The sequence below is a fragment of the Saccopteryx leptura genome, chromosome 9 (genome assembly GCF_036850995.1).
Source record: "Saccopteryx leptura isolate mSacLep1 chromosome 9, mSacLep1_pri_phased_curated, whole genome shotgun sequence".
Classification (NCBI taxonomy): Eukaryota; Metazoa; Chordata; class Mammalia; order Chiroptera; family Emballonuridae; genus Saccopteryx; species Saccopteryx leptura.
Window position 1 is genome coordinate 48,218,690 of NC_089511.1, and position 22,302 is coordinate 48,240,991.

General features: G+C 43.1%; 1 protein-coding gene across 1 annotated transcript; it reads left to right on the top strand.

Annotated features, from left to right (window-relative positions):
* The first annotated feature begins 2,421 nt into the window (after positions 1-2,421).
* ACTA2 (actin alpha 2, smooth muscle) lies at positions 2,422-21,025 on the top strand. Its single transcript, XM_066349307.1, has 9 exons — positions 2,422-2,577; positions 7,325-7,479; positions 8,828-8,956; positions 12,311-12,421; positions 14,027-14,111; positions 14,470-14,631; positions 15,963-16,154; positions 18,191-18,372; positions 20,734-21,025. The coding sequence occupies exons 2-9, from the start codon at positions 7,351-7,353 to the stop codon at positions 20,875-20,877; spliced, it is 1,134 nt and encodes a 377-aa protein (XP_066205404.1). The 5' UTR covers positions 2,422-2,577; positions 7,325-7,350; the 3' UTR covers positions 20,878-21,025.
* The last annotated feature ends 1,277 nt before the right edge of the window (positions 21,026-22,302 follow it).

A 22,302-nucleotide genomic window follows, 5' to 3' on the forward strand; every position in this document is an offset into this window, starting at 1 on the left:
TCACTCTGTCTTCTTAGACAAAATGAAGTTTATGAGCTGAACAAAATAGCTATGGAGTATGATCAGTCTAAAGAAAACAATTTCTATAGCCCAAATTTTCAACAGCAGCAAAAAATCATTTTCCTTACTAAACATGTATATTATAGGATGTTTGCCAGTATTGACATGGCCTACTTTAAATCCACAATGTACTGGGGATAAAGAATAATCAAGAAATTGTTAGGCAATTGTTGAGCACTCGCTGCTTACTCAGCTTTGGACTGGGCCCCCAAAAGGTTTAAAATTGTCCCAGATCTCAAAGAATTTATAATAAATCATCCCTGAATAATGCTACTAAAATGGTGTATGATGTTTGTAGAACACTATGTCTAGAGATGATTCTTGACTTTGTGCTTATAGTTTAGAATTTATTTTATAGTTTTCTGAACTGCAAGTCATCAAACACTACTGCTCTTTTAAGAGCTCCATAACTCCTTGGAAACATGGCTGAGAGCCACAGAGGATAGCTGGCCACTCAACAGGGGATTTCTTTGTACATACACATAATTTATCCAGAGCTGCTTTCTTTCACTGAAGACACTTGGATGGAGTGTGAAGATATAAATCTCAAACCCAGACAATGAGACCATTTAGTCACCTGCTCAGAAATCTATTTTCAGAGAGAGGAGAAAGAGGCAATGGAGGAAAGAAGGAAGGAAGGAAGGAAGGAAGGAAGGAAGGAAGGAAGGAAGGAAGGAAGGAAGGAAGGAAGGGAGGAAAGGAGGGAGGGAGGGAGGGAGGGAGGGAGGGAGGGAAGGAAGGAAGGAAGGAAGGAAGGAAGGAAGGAAGGAAGGAAGGAAGGAAGGAAGGAAGGAAGGAAGGAAAGGAGGGAAGGAGAAAAAGAAGGAAGGAAGGAAGGAAGGAAGGAAGGAAGAGAGAGAAAGGGAAGAAAAAGGAGGGGGAAAGCTTGTAAGAAAAGCTAAACTTTGAGGTGTCTTCTTGTATGTGTGATTATTGTCAGGGCTGTGAATGTATGTATGTTATAATCAAGGAAGAAAATGACATATGAATCTTAAAGGTAAATCCAAAACCTCTTTTCTTTAGTGTTTAAAGGAACTTTGTGAAGTTACCAAGGACTACACAGACACTACTTGAAAAAGAAGTGAGGGGAAGGTGATCCCACCTCTATTTAAATTGCCTCTTAATCAGGAAAATACAGGATTTTTACTTTACACAGTCCCTGTTAGAAAAACCACTGGCTTAATCCTAAATATTCAGCTTTCTGTTGTATTGTGTCATCTTCATATTTGAACATTCAGAAAATTGTGTTTTTGGTTGATAAAAACTAGACCCAATTTACCAATTTCTGGAAAACACAGATAAATTTATTACCATTTAGTCTTAAACTATTCAAAATTTTTAAATAATCATCAGTGCACTTTCTCAAAGATAATATATGTGTATGGGTATGTGCACCACAAACAGATCAGACGCAGTAAGATTCATGAATAGATGGTCACAGCTGTAAAATAAAGCCGTTCATTCTGGGACTTTTTTCACATGTCAGTGTCAGCAGTTTAGAAATATTCAAGGTATCCCTCAAAGCATTTCTGTCATGAATTGAATGAGTACCTTAGCGTGGAGGAGGAGAGCAGACCAACGTAAAACCATTGAACCTGACAGTTGACACTTGGGAATGAGAGTTTAAGGCCAGATTTGCATTATTCAATACCTATCTTTGAGAAATCCCAGGGACACCTATTTTATCACCTGTGAAAAAGGTCAGCTTGGAGAAAGGAGGATCAGAGAGACTTCCCTTAAACATCCTCTTTTCTCTCTCAAACTGCTACTGTGACAGGATGCTGCATGGATATTCTACTAAAAAGATGTCTCCTAATCATGCTGCTAAATTTATCAAATTAATAGACATATCTAATGTACCAAAGGATTAAGGTGATTATGGTAATGCAGGCAGCCAAGTTCTTCTGTGAAACACAGCCTATCAGTCCTTTCTCCATTTCAATTCCTATTCCATTAATGCTGCTCGTGAACTTGATTTATAAACACAGCGTTGACTACCATAAAATCGTCATTCCCTCCATCTATTTATGGACAATGGTAGCAATGTCTTTCTCTCTTGCTGGCCACCTTTGTTGAAGAGTTCTTAAAAGGTTGCTTCCTTTCTTTCTCAGCTCATTAGAAAATGCCAGCAGGGCAGCAGGCTGGCATCTTCTGAGGAATGTGCAGTCCGTGCCTCGCCTCTGCTCCCTTGCACCAGCTCGGTGTCTGGAAGGTTCAGCAGTTGTTCTGAAGGCTTGGGGTGTTTATCTCCCACAGGCAGCTGAGCTGCCTCCCATTTCATGAGCAGGGCAGTGGAATGCAGTGGAAGAGACCCAGGCCTCTGGCCACCCAGATCAGAGAGTTTTGTGCTGAGGTCCCTATATGGTTGTGTTAGACTGAACGACGGGCTCAAGTCTGTCTTTGTTCCTTGTTTGGGAAGCAAGTGGGAGGGGAGCAGGCCAAGGGGCTATATAACCCTTCAGCGTCAGCTTCCCTGAACATCACCCAGAGCCGAGAAGCCCAGCCAGCACTGTCAGGGTAAGTGGCACTGCCCAGGGATGTGACTTACAGATTCCAGCAGCTCTGATGTTACCCAGTATCGTCAGACGCTGTCCAAAGGGAATTGGCTGGCTCATGCACTTTGAAATTTTTGAATGAAGACTGTACTACTAAAATGATTGTAACTTTTAGCTCTAATTACCTAACATTAGAAAGAAGACAGCTTGATGTGGGGGAGGAGAGGAAGAGGAAGATGAAATGAAATCTTGGTGTTACCTATAAAATCTGCTTATACTAAAACCAACAGCCCAGATCTTGTAACACATTTCAGGGATGCAGCCTAGCTGTTTGCATTTTTATAATTTGCATAAGACATATTTATTTATATTTAGGCATGGGAAACTCCAGTATTTGGGGTTCAGATGTGGTGCGGGGTATCTTTGTTGGACAGAATTTTTGCTGAAGCAAAGATGTCCGGAAGTGGATTTTCGTTGCCTCCTCTTTGGTATTGGCTGTTGTTTATTTCCTCTTGGGTTCCTCCAGCTCTAATTGGTGGTGTCTTCGGTGGGAAAGGTGTGTCTGTTGAGCAGGTCTGTTGGCGTGCTTACTTTAACAGAGCTCAGCAGGAAACCAGCTGAATCTTTCTCTGCAAATAAAGAGGGGGGCGCAGAGCGAGCGAGCATCTGACAGCTGTTTGTGCTTCAGCCCGCCGGAGGTCTGGTTTGCATTTCTCTCGGCCTGCTGAGGCTGGCGGGGCTGTGCAGCCAGCCCTGCCACCCCGGGCTGAACCGCGCTGAAATCAGGGCTTGGCAGCTTCAGCCCCAAACTGGGAGTTTTCACGCTGAGATTTTTCCTTCCATTTTGTGGCTCATGTCTAAATATGGTTTGCTTTTTTAAGACCCGATGAGCTGGGAACGGCAACATTCTCCCCCACCCCCACCCCTACTAGCTACTCATTTCTTGGCACAAGATGCACTCAGTCAGAGCAAACCCCCTGACCCGGGTGCAGTTCCAAAAGCAGACATTCGAGTGTGCTTTACCTAATTAGGAAATGCTGTGCTCCAAGCCATCTTGCTCACGCAGGTTAGATAAGCGTTGTAAACCACTGAGCCAGCTTATTTCCGGCGACACAGAGACCTCTTGTGTAATGACAGTGCTCCTTTTAGAGACGATGAAACCCCTCTGGGACATTTTTATTTTATTTTATTTTATTTTATTTTATTTTATTTTATTTTATTTTATTTTATTTTATTTCTAAAGTACTTTTACTGCATCCTGAGATATTTTTTTTCCCTGCATGGTAGCTGATACTGAGGGTCAGCCTGGTTTTTTTTTTACAGCATACTCAGAAACTCCCGCAAACCCTCCCTGCCCGACAAAAGGGTTGTTAAGGATGTGTATTCATGCTGAACATCCCATCATATTGTTCAAGTGTCCTATTCCAAATATTTTACCCCGTTTTCAGCTCTTCCTTCTGGTTTGCAAAGTCTGCTTAGCACACTCAAAGATGGGATGCTGCCATCCCGGTGCCGGCACCTCCAGCAAGCGCTTTGGACTCTTGACTGCTCCTCTGATTGGTCTCCCTTCCAGCCACTTCTCACCTCTTTCCAGCCTTCCCAATCTGCTAGGAAAGAAGCCGATCGCTCAAATGCCCCACATAGTGCAGTGTCTGGAAAGCAAAGGGAAGGGTGAAAAAAGAAAGGGCAAGCCATTTATTTACAAGGCATGGTTTTCATTCTTACAAGTGGACCCCACAAGTTGAGGGTTTTCATCCTAAGCCCGAAGGCAGCGTGGAGAGAAAGCAAAGACTAGCAATGATAACAATCATATAATGACGTTAATGATAATCATTGTAAAACAAATATTTATTGAGAACTCACAATATATATAGGACACTAAAAATAATTTTAAATGCTTTAAAAAAAATCTACTCCTCATAAGAACTCTATGTGATATGTACTGATACTCTTGCTGTTTTATAGATAAACTGTTATTTAGAGAGGTTAAATAATTTACTAAGCCATCCAGCTTCTAAGCGGTGAAACCTGAATCCCAAACCAGGCAGTCTGACTCCAGAGCCCAACCCTGTCATGATTGGGTTTATAATCTCCTTTGTCCTAACTTGTCCAGTTTGGGAATCTTGGACAAATCACTTCAAGTCCTTGACTCTTGGTTTCCTTGCTAGTTAGTTGGAGAGATAACAGTGCGTGCCCTGCATTTTAAAATATAGCCTCTCAATTGAGGTTGATGTTCTTTGTCAAGGGTCACGTGACATGAGGCCCTGCTGTGGAAGTTCTAGGTGTTTGGAAAAATGCGGCACTGAGTTTATAGGAATGGTCTAGCAGAACTCCAGCTGTAATAGCTTCTAGTCTTTGCTTCCCAGAAATTTCCTTAAAAGAGTTAAAAATGTTCCTTAAAATTTTTTTTTCTTAAAAGAGTTGCCTTTTATATCTAGGGATCGGTGTGCAATGAGCTCACCAACTTAGAAGAATCTTCCTCGACTTGAAATCCTAAGATCTCAAAGTCAGGCGGGGAACTCTGTGTGTCCCTCTCTTAACAGGGTATTTCCACCTAATTCTGCTGGAAAAAAATGGAAAGGAATCTGGATTAAAAGCCAAGGGATAGCCCTGGTTCAATTCTGCCTCTAATGCCTTACTTGCCCTTGAGCAAATCTTACCCTTGGTTGTTTTTTTTTATTTGCTAAAATAAGGGCATTGGACGAAAATGTTCTCTAATAGGCTTTCAATTTCCCAAACCTGTAAATTGGATTTTTTTTTGCTCCAGCCTTTCCAATTTTGTCATAGGATCCAAGCCTAAGGGTAAAATATTTAAAATATTGTTTTATTACTTAAAAAATACATGTTCAGCCCTGGCCAGATAGCTTGTTGGTTAGAAGATTGTCTCAAAGCACAGAGGTTGCTGGTTCAATCCCCGGTCAGGGCACATGCAGAAACAGACTGATACTCTTATCTCTCTCTCTTTCTTTTTCTCTCTCTCTCCTCTTTCTCTCTCACTAAATAAAAATAATAAAAAAAATTTTTTTTAAAAGAATACATGTTCAATACAGAAAATATTACAGACCCCATAGAAGATAATTAAAAACACCTACAAAACCCACTACTTCAAAATAACCCCCATCAGCATCCTGGTTAAAACAATTAATCTTTTTGTAATGTATAAAAATGCACTTTGAATGGGATCATACAGTGTTACTTTCTCTAACCTATTATTCTTACATAAGAATATACCTATAAGCCCTGACAGGTTGGCTCAGTGGTAGAGCTTTGGTCCAGTGTGTGGATGTCCCAGGTTCGATTTTCAGTCAGGACACGCAGGAGAAGCAACCATCTGCTTCTCCAACCCTCCTCCTCCCCCTTTCTCTTTTTTTCTCTCTCTCTTCCCCACTGTCCTACAGCCATGGCTCATTCAAGCAAGTTGGTCCCAGGGGCTGAGGATGGTAACATAACCTCACCTCAAGTGCTAAAATAGCTTGGTTGTTGAGCAACAGAGCTATGGCCCCAGATGGACAGAGCATTGCCCCATAGGAGGCTTACCAGGTGGATCCTGGTAGAGGCGCATGTGGGAGTCTATCTCTCTACCTCCCCACCTCTCACTTAATATAGAAAAAAAAGAAAAAAAAGAATATACCTATAGCTGATCCTTTTATCTTTCTTAATGGCAGCAAAGTATCCTACTGCTTAATCTGTAATTTACTTATTGGACTTTCAGATTAGCCATGATTTTTATTAATGGAGAAAAACTTCAGCCCCTAAAATTTAAAGCACCTTCTTATTAGAAAGTTTTATTGGTCCTAATGTTTTTCCAAGGATAAAATAAAAGTCCCCAGGATTCAAAAAAATGTTTTCTATTAAACATTTTACATTAAACATTTCAGCTTTCCAACATTTCCAAAATTTTACATGCTGTTTATCCTTCAAAATCTACATTAAAAAAATTTTTTTTAAGTTATAGCTTTTAAAAATGTGAATTTGGGTGCATACGGACAGCAAATTTCAAACAAGTCTTTAATATATATATGAGAAGTGACTTGTCCCTGTCAATATCTGGCCTCATAGTCTGTTATTTCCATCTGTGCTCCATAGTTGTTCATTCATTTGCTCATTTAGTAAACTTTTAAAGGGCCAGCCACTGGACTAGAGGTCAGCTGTATGAACATGGAAGTCAGAGTTTTGACTTATATAAAGGTAGCAGTCTGGGCCCTGGCCGGTTGGCTCAGCGGTAGAGCGTCGGCCTAGCGTGCGGAGGACCCGGGTTCGATTCCCGGCCAGGGCACATAGGAGAAGCGCCCATTTGCTTCTCCACCCCTCCGCCGCGCTTTCCTCTCTGTCTCTCTCTTCCCCTCCCGCAGCCAAGGCTCCATTGGAGCAAAGATGGCCCGGGCACTGGGGATGGCTCTGTGGCCTCTGCCTCAGGTGCTAGAGTGGCTCTGGTCGCAATATGGCGACGCCCAGGATGGGCAGAGCATCGCCCCCTGGTGGGCAGAGCGTCGCCCCTGGTGGGCGTGCCGGGTGGATCCCGGTCGGGCGCATGCGGGAGTCTGTCTGACCGTCTCTCCCTGTTTCCAGCTTCAGAAAAATGAAAAAAAAAAAAAAAAAAAAAAGGTAGCAGTCTAATTAAAGTACTGTGAGATAAATGCTGTGTTAAATAAGGATCAGGCGAGAGTGTTCTAAGAAAGCAGAGGAGGGTCCCCAAACACAGCCTGAAAGATGGGATAAGCATCACAACTGCTAGATTACAGCTGGGGCAAACTTCCTGTTTCCTGCAGGACCTTGTGACGTAGGTCCAGCCAAGATGTGTGAAGAAGAGGACAGCACCGCCCTGGTGTGTGACAATGGCTCTGGGCTCTGTAAGGCCGGTTTTGCTGGGGACGATGCTCCCAGGGCCGTTTTCCCATCCATTGTGGGACGTCCCAGACATCAGGTGAGCAAAATTCTATTTGGAACAGAGACAAACAGGGCTTGCTTGCTGCCCAGAAATTATGTAAATTTTCTAAAATATTCTTCTGATGATTAATGGCAAGGAACAAGTGCCAATATCATACACAATGTAGATTATCTGTTGGATGTCTATCAGATATGTCTGCCCCTTTTTCATAAGTTCTTTTTTGTTTAAATATAATCATTATCATCATCATCATCATCATCATCATCATCTTCAGAAATACTGACACATTACCTGATGCATACCATTCCTACTCTTTGGAGAGAAACTGCACTAAAAGCCCAGGTCATTTATTCTCAAAGAGCTTGATGTTAGATGAAAGTAAACTTTGCTACCAACTGTAATTTTACATACTGTTAGCTGTCAATAAAGTATATCTGGACAGCTACATAGTAACTTTTTACATAATGTTATGTAGAAACAAAATTTTGGTGGAAGCCACATAGTAAAAACTGAGAATTTCATCTCAGAAATTCTCCTTCATATCAGCAATGCATTTTGTACATTGAGCCTAGCTGATTGATATTTGTGACTCTCGGTTTGGTGTATATTTACAAGAACAAATAATAGAAGCCTCCCCCAATAAATAAACTCTGTCTCTTTGCTGAACTGTGTGCAGTGGAGATATTTTGCATAAACCGTTATTTACCGATCTGTGGTAACCATGACTATTTTGCAATTCTAGAGCAGTCACTCTAGTGCAGTTTAAAATTCCCCTAGTGAGAATTCTTTTTTCTTTTTTTAAGCAACATCTTAATGATTAAAAACATACATCAGACAGATGTCTTAATGTTGGTTGGTATGGATTTATCCGTCAGAAATCAAGCACTGAATGATCATTTGTAGATATAATACTTTTGTTCATAATGGTTAAAAAATAATATTCATATATCCTTGAGTAAGGTGGTAGGTTTAAAGTACAGTTTAAAGCATTTATAAGAGGCAAAATGCCATTTCACTTATATATAAAGTGTCATATACTCATTCAATAATCATTGCATGACAAAAATGGGCCATGCATGTATTTATTATACTGGCAAACCAGACAGACACAATCTCTGCCCCAACAGAGCTCATCAAGGAACACAGAAGGTACAACACCCATGTGAGGTTGTGTTACCTGTGGGGTGCTCTGCCATCTGGAGGCCGATTTGGACCTATTTTCAATCAACTGAGGGATGTTGCTTAAGAACATAGTGATCATGACTCAGCATATTGTTGTTGGTACCAAAAGAGGAACTTTGTTTCACAATAAATTAACCCTTTGCGATTGGGCTGTCATTAATTCATAAATTCTGGGAAAAGCTGACTCGTTGAATCTCTTTAGGGAGTGATGGTGGGAATGGGACAAAAAGACAGCTATGTGGGTGATGAAGCACAAAGCAAAAGAGGCATCCTGACCTTGAAGTACCCGATAGAACACGGCATCATCACCAACTGGGACGACATGGAAAAGGTACTGAAGCTTGGCTGCAGGTTGAGCCCGCCGCTGTGGGCCCTATTCATATCATCATGCTACAGCTGCCTAATTGCACTTTTACGTGTTAATGTTTATTCTAGATTATCACTGAGAAAACAAATCCTGAAATATTTCTTAAAAAAAACAAAACAATTTCCTTGCCTAACAGTGTTTATAAACTAACCAGTGGAAGGCAGTGCTGTGAGAACAGTTGTCCTTTGCCAGCAGTAGGAATTCATAGTCTATTGCTCAGTCAAGTAGATTACCTGCTAGGACCTGCATGGTCCGAGTAGCAGCCAAGAGGCTGATTGATCCTTCTTTCATCAGAGGCTCGTGGCTCTGCGTCTTAGCACAATACAGGTAAAGAACAATTGAAGAGCTGGGAGTAGCTTCACCCCACTCATTTTACTTACTTATTTATTTATTTATTTATTTATTTATTTATTTATTTATTTATTTATTGCAAGGAAGGAAGACACAGAGACACAGAGACAGAGAAAGAGAGAGAAATGAAAGAGAGACAGGAAGAGCTATGAGAAGCATCAACTCATAGTTATGGCACTTTAGTTGGTCATTGGTGGCTTCTCATATGTGCCTTGAAGAGGTTAGGGGCTCTTGCTGAGCCAGTGACCTCTTGCTCTAGCCAGCAACCTTGGGCTCAAGCCAGCAAGCCTGGCATCATGTTGATGATCCCACGCTCAAGCCTGAGGCCACATGCTCAAGCCAAATGAGCCCGCGCTCAAGCCTATGACCTTGGTGTTTGAAACTGGGACCTCAGCATCCCAGGTCAACATTCTATCAGCTGTACCACCACCAGTCAGGCATGCTATTCATTCTTCAAAGCTTTTCATTAGCTCACTCTGAGTATTTAAAAAAAGAAAGTTTTTTAGTTTTACAACAGTAAAGAGGGCTGTGCCGTTGCAGATTTGGTATATTCCTGCATGTCTCTCAACACGTGGAAGCACAATAACTGACAAGGTTTTCTGTTGGTTGTTAGTGTTCATTTGTTTGTTTTTATTTTTAGTGATAGAGACAGTCAGGAAGGGAGATGAGAAACATCACCTTGTAGTTGCAGTACTTTAGTTGTCTATTGATTGCTTGTCATACGTGCCTTGCCGGGGTGGGGGTCTCCAGCCAAGCCAGTGACCCCTTGCTCAAGCCAGACACCTTGGGTTCCAGCCAGCAACCTTGGGCTTCAAGCCAGAGACCTCTGGGCTCAAGCCAGTGACTATGAGGTCTTGTCTATAACCCCACACTCAAGCCAGCGACCCCTGTGCTCAAGCCAGTGACCTCAGGGTTTCAAACCTGGGTCTTCAATGTTCCAGGTCAATGCTCTATCCACTGCACCACCACCTAATCAGGCCTGACAAAGTTTTAAAATAAATATTTTAAAAAGTATCTCTCTGTGATGGAGATAAGAGAAGTCTTTATCTCTCAAACCCATGAAAAAGAGCTAATGAAGAGATGAGTTAAATCCTAGAATTTTGGTGTTTTTTTAGGCACCACATAAACACAAGTGATGAGAGAAAAAACAGAAGGAATAATGAGAAAGTGACATAAAAATTTTTAAATGAGGAAAATATATTAGAACCACAACATTAGGACTTTTACTTATCAACCCCATGTACACACACACACACACACACACACACACACACACACACTTATCAGTTTAAAATAAAAATAGTGTTGCTAGAATTTATCAGTAATAATTCTGGGTCTTCAGCTTTTTTACAAATATGGCATTTCATTAGATTTGCTTAGTCTAAGAGTCTCAATGTGTTTACAGATTTATTTATTTATTCATTTTTAGAAAGGAGAGAGAGAGAGGAGAAAGACAGAGAGAGAAGGGGGGGAGGAGCAGGAAGCATCAACTCCCATATGTGCCTTGACCAGGCAAGCCCAGGGTTTTGAACCGGTGACCTCAGCATTTCCAGGTCGACGCTTTACCCACTGTGCCACCACAGGCCAGGCCAATGTGTTTAACACAATAGTTGCACTAAGGAAAGTATAGTAATAGTAGTGAGAAAATATTCTTTTAAATTTTCTCCATGGAGCTGCCAGCATCTCAGATGTATGCCCCTGGAGAAGATTCTTTAGAATGAATTAAGCATTTCATCATTTCTAAAATTTAAATCCAAAGTGTCCTCTTGGAAAGGGAAAGAGAAAGGTTGGTTGTTTTTTAAATGATGTTTCAGAGTAGTAACAACAGGTAATATAACCGATAGGATTTCTTGAGCACTCTGATGCTTTTATATTATCGAAGACCTTTCAGAAATCTCATTTCCTTTCCAGAAACCACGAATTCAAAACCAAAGAAACTGGAACAAGTTAAAGAGTATATACAGTTGATCTGGCTTCTGCTAATTAATAATTTTTCACCAGCAGTCCTTATTTTGTTTTAATTCTGTGTAAATAAAATATTCCTGATCCCAGTGGAGAATATTCATGCTTTTCAAAATAATCAATTTAGCCCTTTGTACAATGGTTTGTTCTTTATGGCATCCAAGGGAGGAAAGAGAAAGTAAAAACACACTGATGTCCAAAGTACATTCACACAAATGTGCTATAAATAGGCACTGGCTTTGGAAATACCTGAAGGCTAAGCATGTGCCCAGGAACGGGAGGTCCAGAGCGTGCCTGTGGAGGCAGCTCCTCCCAGGCGGCAGTGTGTGTGTGTGTTTGGGGGGGTGCGGGGAGGTGCAGACTGGAAGCTGGTGACCTGTGTTCTCTCAGTGCACATTGCAGAGGGAAATTTCCATAAAGTATTAAAAATGGCAACAAAATCTTCAGGCCAGCTTCATCTATCCATTCATGTTTTCACTCATTTTTCCTTTTTCTTAACTGAACAAAATCATTTCTCCATGAACATTAACTAAAATAGATGTAAAAGAGATATGATTGAATAATAACAACATTTACCCTGGGCCAAGCACTGGGCTAAACAGTAACGCTAGGGTTTCCCAATGACACACTAATGAAGTTTCGTGTTAGCCATGGTGAGACTGGAGGAGGAAAGGATTAACATTTGCTTAAGTTCACACAACCCAAAAGTGGTTGAGCAGGGATCTGAACTCAGATTTGACTGGAGTTCAAGAGCAAAGCCTGTGCCCTTGACCATTGTACCCTCCTGCCTGGTTTGGGATTTTGCTCACTCATTGATTAGCCATAACCTTTGGTACCCAGAGCCTTGGCGCTGCTGTCTCCGCATTGGTAAACATGTGAACACATAATGAGTACTTGTCACATTTGATTTGGTCCTCGTTTTATTTCACTCCTTCTGGTCCCCCTTCGGGCCCTGCAGTGCTCCCCACAACATCACATTATTGTGCTTCTCCATCGTCACCCTAGATCTGGCACCACTCTTTCTACAACGAGCTACGTGTCGCCCCTGAAGAGCATCCAACCCTGCTCACCGAAGCTCCCCTGAACCCCAAGGCAAACCGGGAGAAAATGACGCAGGTAAACACCCACTCCAGGACCTAGCCCCTTGGGTTTGGGGAAAGTCCGGTACAGAGCAGCCGAGAGCTGGCCCAGCCCAGCCGTCCCCTCACAGACCAACAACTTTCCAGGAGCTCGGGGGTTCCAAAGGGCGGGCACATCCCAGTTCACATCCCAGTGTGAACTCTTCCTGCAGGAACTATTCCCCTTTGATCTCCAAGAGCGATAGGACATTGAAAAGATTTAATTGAAGAATCGACATGTTTAGGTGGAAAACTTCTAAGAAGAAGTCGTTTCAAAATGCAGGATAACGTACAGTGGAGAGTTTTGGTTCTGGGGTCAGACAGATCTGGGCTTGAATACTGGATCTGTCACTTATTAGTCAGTCGTGTGAGTTTAAACAAGCTATTTAATTTCTCAGAGCCTCAGTTTCCTTATTTAAAAGTTGAGAATATTTCTGAACCTATGTACCCTGACGGATTAATGTCACCCCATTAAAATTAATTTAAAAAAAGAATAAAGGTTGAGAATATTAATATTATAGTATTCTTTTTCAAAAGCTTGATGTGAAGATTAGGGAGGCAAATGTTAAGTATGTACTTTGGTGTTTGGTATACTACATATTCACCACTTAATAGTTATTATTGTTGTTATAGTGACTTGTCTGAAGCTCAGACACTTTACAGCAGAAAACCATCCATTCCACCTACCAGACAAAGTATCCAGTTTTGGATGAGCTCATTAATTAAAACACCTAAGATCAATTTCATGCTCACAGGGGCTCAACACTGGGCTAAGCATTTTGCATGCATTGTCTCTTTAAATCTTAAACAGTGTGTAAAGCAGGACCTAAGATTACACTAATCATGTAAATTAAGGAATCGAAGCTTAAATACAAGAGGTGAGTGTCAAGGTCATACAGCTAGAAGTGGCAGAGCCTGGAATTGACTCATAATCTTTTGGGCTTGGAGAATAGTAAATGTAAAGACTGGGGAGTTGGTGGGAGGCGGGGCTCCCTGAACTCTACAGTTAACTCTCTACAGGGAAACACCTGTGTGCTGGGAAATTGTTCCATGTAGCAATGCAGGTTTTGATGCACATTATTGTTCCTGTGAATGGTGTGAATGCAGAAAAATACTGAGAACTGTGGCTCTCTAGCAAGTGATGTCGTACATTCTAGCAAACAGAGCTGGGAGCTGGGACGGTTTTGCATAGGGAAAAATTGAGGCCTGTGGGCATGTCAGTGTGCACAAACTTGTCAAGAGTGACTTAGAGGAGGCCTGGTTCTACTCTTGTCCCTGGACTGCATGGGCTAGGATGTTGGCATTCACACATGGCCCTCTGTTACCAACAGGCACTTCTTGTCTGCCAGGAAGCAGGGCTCCTTCCACTGTGGCCAGACTCTAGGGCTGGCATTGACCCAGCCACTACATAAAAAAAAAGTGGAACCTCATACAAACCACAGAACGAGGCTAATCACAACCAGTCTGAGCTTCAAGTTTAGAGGGCTTCTTTCCTTATACCAGAGAAGTCAAGGTCCGCATTCATCAGCGAGAGGGCACTTTCTTGAACACTATTGCTAAGACTGGCAGCATCACTAACTTAGTTCTTTGGATTGCTTTGCAGATTATGTTTGAGACATTCAACGTCCCAGCCATGTATGTGGCTATTCAGGCGGTGCTGTCCCTCTACGCCTCTGGACGTACAACTGGTAGGTGCCAGGGAGGAAGGAGAGCCTCCACCGAATACGCCGTCAGTTACAGGCTTTGATGGTTATAAATGTGTAGGTTGCAATGACTGAGGGTTACGTAGAATTGACAGGGCTGACCCCAGCCCCAATAGTCTTCTTGTCACTTTTTAAAATGAGCCCTTGAGCTCATAATGCCAGCAGAACTTCTATTGTTTCTCTCGTCCTATTCTTTCTTTTCCCCAAACCCTGTTCTCCCTCTCCTATTCTACCAAATACTTTCTTTTTTTCAAATAACACTAGAAATCCCCCCTCCTTTAGACTAGCAAGTGACCACGTGCCAGCTGCCGTGGTAACCTCTTTTGTGTTCGACTGTCCCCAGGCATTGTGCTGGACTCTGGAGATGGAGTCACCCACAACGTGCCCATCTACGAGGGCTACGCCCTGCCCCACGCCATCATGCGTCTGGACCTGGCTGGCCGAGATCTCACCGACTACCTCATGAAGATCCTGACAGAGCGCGGCTATTCCTTTGTGACCACAGGCGAGGCCTGTGGGAATGAAAGGGAGAGGGCGTGGGCAGCATGTTCTTTGTAGTAATTTACAGGACCACAGAGACTGTCCAAGGAAATGAGGCAGGGAGCCTTGCAGACGGCAGAGCCTGACTCCAGTGCCCAGAGCCAAGCATGGCTTCTTTTTTTTTTTTAAACTGGTGAAATTAAAAATTATTATGCTGTTTCTTTGAGAAGAACAGTGATAACTATTTTTAATCCTCTCCATTGGCAAATAGAAAAGAGAGTAAAGAGACTGAAGATAGTATGCCATGGTGAACGGCAATCTTTGCAGACATCTAGACAGGGTTTGGGGACCAATTTTGCTACTAACTTGCTGTGCAACCTTGAACAAGTTTCCCAGCCTTGCTAAGCCACAGTCTCTTCATCTGAAAAATGAGGGTAATCATGGACCATCTCTCACGTGATTGTTGTATTAAATGAGATTGTACACGTGGAACATCCAGCACAGAGTAAACACGCAATAGCCACTAGCTAGTATTAAGACCGGCCCCGCAGGTAGTGATCCATGCATCTTCGGACTCTAAACTGGTGCCACCTGGTCTCCACCCACAAGAGGCAGAGTTGCTGTCACAGAGACATTGGAACATCCTCAGTGCCCTTGGCACTAGCTGCCTGTCCTCCCTTCGTCAGTTTGGTATTATCTAAAACGTTTAGATTTCTGGACGTGTCTGCGGCTTATTATAGACTCCAAGTTAGAGCTCTGAAGATGTTAATGTCTCCTTCGGGAGCAAGAGTTAAATTAATTTTATTTCTGACTCTGCTTCCCACAAATAACTCCCAAGGTACCGCCAAAGGGTTCCCAGGGGCCCCGATGGAACCATAGCTTAGAACTTCAGGGTGCAGGAGCCTGCAAGGCATCTGCGTGCCCGCCCTTCCACACGGCCTTCAGTGTGCACCACTGGAGACCCCTGGTAGGACTGGTCCTGAGCCGGGCCCTCCTCTCGCTAGAAGGTGATGACAATGCCTAGGGTTTGAACTGGAACCTACCTGGACAAGGTGACATGGATCTCCAGAGCTTTTTGGAAATTGTGGGGGACATAAAGGGGATGCTTCAGCATGAGACTTCCAGGTCAACTGAATGTCCAATATAACTAACTGTTTTTTTAAATAATTATAACAGAGAGCAATCAGTTAACACTGCAAAAAGCACAGTGTACAAAAGGATTTCCTGCTCTGTGCCTTTCTCTAGTCGGATATCAAACTTACACACTTTTGAAGGAACCGGTATTGTGGGAGAGACCGAGGTAGGGCAGGTGGATTTTTACCGCTTGTGCAAATCCTAACGTTTGTATCTCAACAGCTGAGCGTGAGATTGTCCGAGACATCAAGGAGAAACTGTGCTACGTAGCTCTGGACTTTGAGAACGAGATGGCCACTGCCGCCTCCTCCTCCTCTCTTGAGAAGAGCTACGAACTGCCTGATGGACAAGTGATCACCATCGGGAATGAGCGCTTCCGCTGCCCGGAGACCCTGTTCCAGCCTTCTTTCATCGGTAGGCAACAGCGCCCCGCCTGGGAAGGGGAGCCCACCCTATCCTCCCCTACTTAGCCAGCCTCTGACCACCAGGACTCTTCTGAGTGTGGGGACATGTGACAGGGCCACAAGATCAAAAACATTTCTAAACTAGGGCAAGGCAGAGAGTGTCACATTTTTCAAGTGAAAAGACTTAAGAAGGCCAGGAAAGGAGTCCCCCCCCCCCCATTCCAGAAAACACTATATTGTAGTTACGCCGGAAGCATTCTTGGTGTGTGGTATAGGGTGAAAGAGTCAATTATTTGTGCTTAGGACAGAGTGGAGCCACTGGGTGGATGGGAAGAGTGTGCTGAGTGCTGAGCCTTGGGCAATGGTAAGGGAGAGAACAATGGAAGGTCCTGCTTCCACATTAGCACTGACCTAGATAGAGGGAAAGGTTGGCACAGCTATTTACAGAGGGCAGGCTCTGGGAGGGGTGAGACTGGGTTTGAGTGTTAGTTCTACTTTCATGCTCCTGGGACTGTCACTTAACTTCCCTAAGTCTCATTTTTTTTTCACCTAGAAAATAAGGATTATGACAGTGTCTAGGTTGTAGGGTGGCTGTGAGAATTTCATGAGATATGTGTGGAGCACTTAGCTCAGCGACTAGCCAAAACAAGCGCACAATAATTATTAGATATTGCCAGTAATTCATAGTTAAGTATTGCCCTGGCCGGATAACTTGGTTGGTTAGAGCATTGTCCCGAAGCGCAGAGGTTGCTGGTTCGATCCCTGGTCCAAACACATACAGAAACCGCTGGATGTTCCTGTTTCTCTCTCTCTCTCTTCCTTCCTCTCTGGCTAAAATAAAAAAAAAATAAATAACAATTAAAAAATAAAATGTTAGTATATTCCTTTTTTTTTTTTTTTTACAGGGACAGAGAGAGAGTCAGAGGAATAGATAGGGACAGACAGACAGGAACTGAGAGAGATGAGAAGCATCAATCATCAGTTTTCCGTTGTGATGCCGTAATTGTTCATTGATTGCTTTCTCATATGTACCATGACCGCGGGCCTTCAGCAGACCGAGTAACCCCCCGCTCGAGCCAGTGACCTTGGGTCCATGCTAGCAACCCCAGGGTCTCGAACCTGGGTCCTTCCGCATCCCAGTCTGATGCTCTATCTACTGCGCCACTGCCTGGTCAGGCTCCATTTTTAAAAAATAGTTAAATGTTATTATTACTATTAGTGTTAATAATACTAATAATAGTATCATTACTATTAGTATTAGTATTTTATTATTATTCATCCCTGAACTGCAAAAGATGATGGGCCATCTAGACATTCTTTTCAAAAGACCCACATCAGCCCTGGCCAGATAACGTAGTTGGTTAGAGCTTTGTCTCAAAGTATAGAGGTTGCTGGTTCAATCCCAGGTTTGGGCACCTGTAGAAACTGATAGAGATGTTTCTCTCTCTCTCTCTCTCTCTCTCTCTCTCTCTCTTTCTCTTTCTCCCTTTCTCTCTTGCTGAAATCAATAAATAAAAAAGAAATTATCAAAAGACCCACATCAGAAATCAACAAAAAGTTCAAATAAAATAATATTATTAAGATTGAAGAAAAATGAGTCTCTGTTTAAATAGGATGAAGGACTTTTCTAATTATTCAGCACCATTTTGCTTTAAGGGGTGAGAACAAGGCAGCGGCCAGAGAGAGCCTTGGTCTCGAGAGTTCCGAGCAATGGCTGTGATGCTGGCTCCACATGGCAGCTTCTACAGGAGCCTCAAGGCTTTGCTCCTGGTTTAGACCATGCATAGTAGTGAGTCTATTAAAATTCAGTGACGTATGTTGTAGCCGCCCCCTCCTCCCAGAGGTGCTACAGCCGGCCTCCTCAGCAGACAAGAAGTAGGATAACATGAAGCATTACAAGGACCTTTCGGTCTCTAAGATGGTTGTTCCTAGATTAGTATGTCTGCTAGCTTCAGTCCCTGGAAGATCTTCCACATCGTAGATCTTTCATATCTGACCTCGGTTTTGCACACCAACCAAGGACCGTGGCTCATGTCTCTTTTCCAGGGATGGAGTCTGCTGGCATCCATGAAACCACCTACAACAGCATCATGAAGTGTGATATTGACATCAGGAAGGACCTCTATGCTAACAACGTCCTCTCCGGGGGCACCACCATGTACCCTGGCATTGCTGACCGCATGCAGAAAGAGATCACGGCCCTGGCACCCAGCACCATGAAGATCAAGGTAGAGTTCAGTAACAGGCCCGCGGCCATGCTGCTGCTGGTGCCTACCTTCTCACCAGCCATGCCTCTTTAGAAACCACATCTTAGTCACATGTGCTCATGGGTTTCAGGACTAGGCAGTGGGTCCACGTCCACAAGTTCCATACCTTATGGGATGTAAGTCAATCCAGTTCATAAGAGAAATTGAATTATCTTACACAAAATTTCATCTATAATTATCGTCTATCAGCTGCTTTCACCAGAGCTGCCCATGTGCCCATTTCTCTTTAAAATATATATTTTGTTGTTTCCTCATCACAAAATAGAGTATTTTATATGTAGAACATTTTTTAAAATTACAGAGGAGCCAGACATATTTCTAAAGAGGTTTAAACCTTAGAGATTTAATAACATATACTCCTCTTTCACTGCTAACTGTGGTCACATCTCAGTGACCAGGAATGAGAATTTGATGTCCGTGTCTCTGCCTGGCGCACCGTTTGATATAGCGGCTCAAACACAGAGAATAACTCCAGATGACCGAATTCACTCCCTGGGGCACGCAGGACCCCTGTACTATTTGAGTTTTCAGCCCCAGCCAAGGGAATTCAGAGATTTAACAGAGGTCAGTCTGTGGAGGCAACCTTAGATGTGAGCGGTGACTTCTCAAACGCTGTTTTTATTCTGTGACATCAGAAGGCCACGCTGGGACCCTTTGACCCTCAAACACGAAATAGGAGAAGGGCAGTCCAGGTGCAGATCACACACATTAGAAGTATCCGAACAAGTTCTGTTATTCGCACTCCCTTCTCTTTTTTAGAAAGGGTATGCAGGTCACATAAAAGCGGCTGAGACAGAAGCATGCTCTCTCTCTGTAGTCCGGGCTCTAAAGGACGGCAGGCGGAGAGAAGAGACTGTTTTCTGAGGGCTGGTGTTTCTTGGCCCCTTTTCCTCCCACGTGGAAGGGAGGAAGATGAAACCAGCTGCTGGGCTCCCTGACAAAGCTGCCCAGGTTGGGGCTATATATTACAGAGAGAGGCTGTGGCTTGGGTCAAGTACTTCCTAGTTCTCCAAACCTGGTTTCTTGATTAGAAATGAATGTGGAACTTTCGGCTCCAGTGTGGTAAGAGAAAACCGTTAAAAACCTAGTACGGCACGATCATGACATTAGGGGAAAGAGAAACTGGGTGAGGGGTCTACAGGAACTCCATGCATCACCTTTACCACTGTTCCGTAACTCTAAAATTATCTCAAATGAAAGGGTTACTTCTAAAATATAACAAAACCAAATCAAAAACACCTGGAGAGGTACAGGTTGTAAAACGGGGTCTGACGTGTACACATCTAGTGTGAGCTAGGCCAGTTACTTAAACCTCTCTTAGTCTCTGTTTCCTCCTCTGTAGTATGAGAGTAATGTAATACTTACTCTTAGAAGTGGTTATGAAAGTTAAATGAGATAATACGTGTTTGGACAAATGCTTAATATAGTGCCTGGTAAATAATAAGTGTTCAGCAAATACTAACTACTCATATTAAAAATAAATGTGCAATCAGAGCTTTGTCTAAACGGGAATTAAACCTTCTTACCATGATTTCAGAAACACCTTCTCTGTTTGGATGACATATTCATACTCATTTCTATCCAAGTATCCAAGTCTGGAGTGAAATTTGAAATTGCTCAACTGTGGCCATTTGGGAGGTTGCTGCAAGTAGATAAGACCCCTGGCCTGACTCACTGCACCGTGTGTCTAAATCATTCATTAGTTAAGATTAGCATGCCCTTGCTTGTCAAGCCTGTGCAGTGGGGAGAGCCAGCCAGTGCGGCTCACCAGGGACCCATCCCAGGGAAATGGTCATCCCAACAGGGACTCCTGAGCCCCTCACTGTTATCTCAGTGCAGCTTAGTGGACTTAGTCAGGTGGGAAAAGACTTGTATAGTATAAGTTCTGGCACAATCAAAATCTCTCACTGAGACACTGATGGTTGTTAGTATAGAAAGCATGTCATGCTGAGTTCTGAGACACAGCTTCTGGAAATCAAAGACATCAGGGCTCTTCAGTGGAGGCCTTGCAGGATTCGGGGACAACTTTCAGTTTGCCCAACAGTAGACTGAATGTGGTAGAGGTGTTATGGATGCTTTGGAATAGATTGTGTAAAGGAAGCCAGAAAAACAAATGTGCTCATTGAAGAATCTCTAAATCCAGAAGCTATTCACACCCCCTTGGGTTAGGGTTAGGGTCAGGTTAAAGGTTAGGCATTTGACAGCCCAGACTGTCCCCAGTGTCCGTGAAACCTCAGCCAGATGCACCAAATCCGGACCCTGGAGAAAGCCCAGGCCCTGCCCTAGTGCACTAATGGCCTTTCTTTCTCATGCTGACCACAGATCATTGCCCCTCCGGAGCGCAAATACTCTGTCTGGATTGGCGGCTCCATCCTGGCCTCTCTGTCCACCTTCCAGCAGATGTGGATCAGCAAACAGGAGTATGATGAAGCCGGGCCATCCATTGTCCACCGCAAATGCTTCTAAACTACTTCTCTGCTCTCTTTGTCTCTAGCACACAACTGTGAATGTTTTGTGGAATAATGCCTTCAATTCTTCTCCATATCATTCCTAGCCAAAGCTCTGACTCGTTGCCTATGTGTTTTTTAATAAATCTGAAATATGTTACCTGTAACCTGTGTAGCCTTGCCTCTCTGATCAGCACCCAGATGTCACACACTTCTGTTCGTTTGACCTCACCCGTTGCAGAGTAGCTCCCTCTACTGGTGCAGCCAAGTACATGACACGACTAGTATGCGTACGCTTCCCAGGAAAGGATAGAATCACGTTAATACAAGAAGTTCCAACTAAATGCTGTTGGTGGAAAGAATTTGTAAATACACAGGAGATATATATAAACATACATTAAAGTAATATAATAGTATAAATAGTATAAAGTAATATAATAGAATAATCCACACTGCCTTTATACCTTGCTGTGTATTAATTGTTTCCTTAAAGTCTAATGGGCATGTGTATATGTGTGTGTGTATATACATCCATACATATACATACACATATATATGATTTTAATATATAGAACATACTAAAATCTCATTACACATCTGGATCATTTGTTTCCTTTCTCGTGATCAATATCTGTCTCTGAAAATGGTGCTAACAATGTATAAATATTTACACCAGAAGGGATGGGACAGATAACAATACTTTCCAAGGACCGCTGATGTCAATAATCATACTAAAGATTTTACACATAACCTCACTTATTTGGTCTTCAGAACTATGTAGTGAAAATATGAGTATTGTGCCCATTTTATAGTTGAAGCAACAGAGCCACCCACTTCAACTTCTCTTTTACCCTTCCGACCTGGGAGGAATAAAGATGTCTAAAAACACCTTCTACCAGAAAGTTTAGTATTCTGGGCAGCTCTCTAGCAGGGGAGCTGCTAGTCCTTCTGTGTGCAAAAACTGAGTGGGGTCAGCAGCCCCTGGCTGTCCCTGGGAGTGAGGGCTTTCTGTCCAGGACAACATCTCACTGGGGCGATCTCAGGGCCCAAGACTGAATGCCTATTTGGTCTAAAGCTTCCCCTGGTCTTCTCTGGCTCTGCAGGTGGAGCAAATTAGGATTAATGCTACAAAGAATAAGAGCTGGCATGTGCTGGCTACCTATCATGAGCAGATACTGTAGCAAGCCCTTGATATTAGGGCCTCATTCTATCCTACAGCAGTCCTATAGAGGGGTATTATCGCTGCCTTTTTACAGATGAAGCAACTAAGGTTAGGAGTGGTTAGGAAATATACCTGATATGATCCTTGAGCTTGTCTCCCACCCAGACTCAGCCACTAGGCCAGCATTTCTTAAAGCACAGGACACGCGGGCCAACCCCATCAGGGGCTCATCTTAAATGGGCAGGTTCCTGGGCTGCATCCAAAGCCTGCTGAACTAGAACC

Excerpts from the sequence above, each read along its gene's own strand:
- ACTA2 (XM_066349307.1), top strand. The coding sequence starts at position 7,351 with ATGTGTGAAGAAGAGGACAGCACCGCCCTGGTGTGTGACAATGGCTCT. Across the intron at positions 14,112-14,469 it reads CGCCTCTGGACGTACAACTG|GCATTGTGCTGGACTCTGGA; the intron begins GTAGGTGCCAGG and ends GACTGTCCCCAG. Across the intron at positions 18,373-20,733 it reads CCAGCACCATGAAGATCAAG|ATCATTGCCCCTCCGGAGCG; the intron begins GTAGAGTTCAGT and ends TGCTGACCACAG.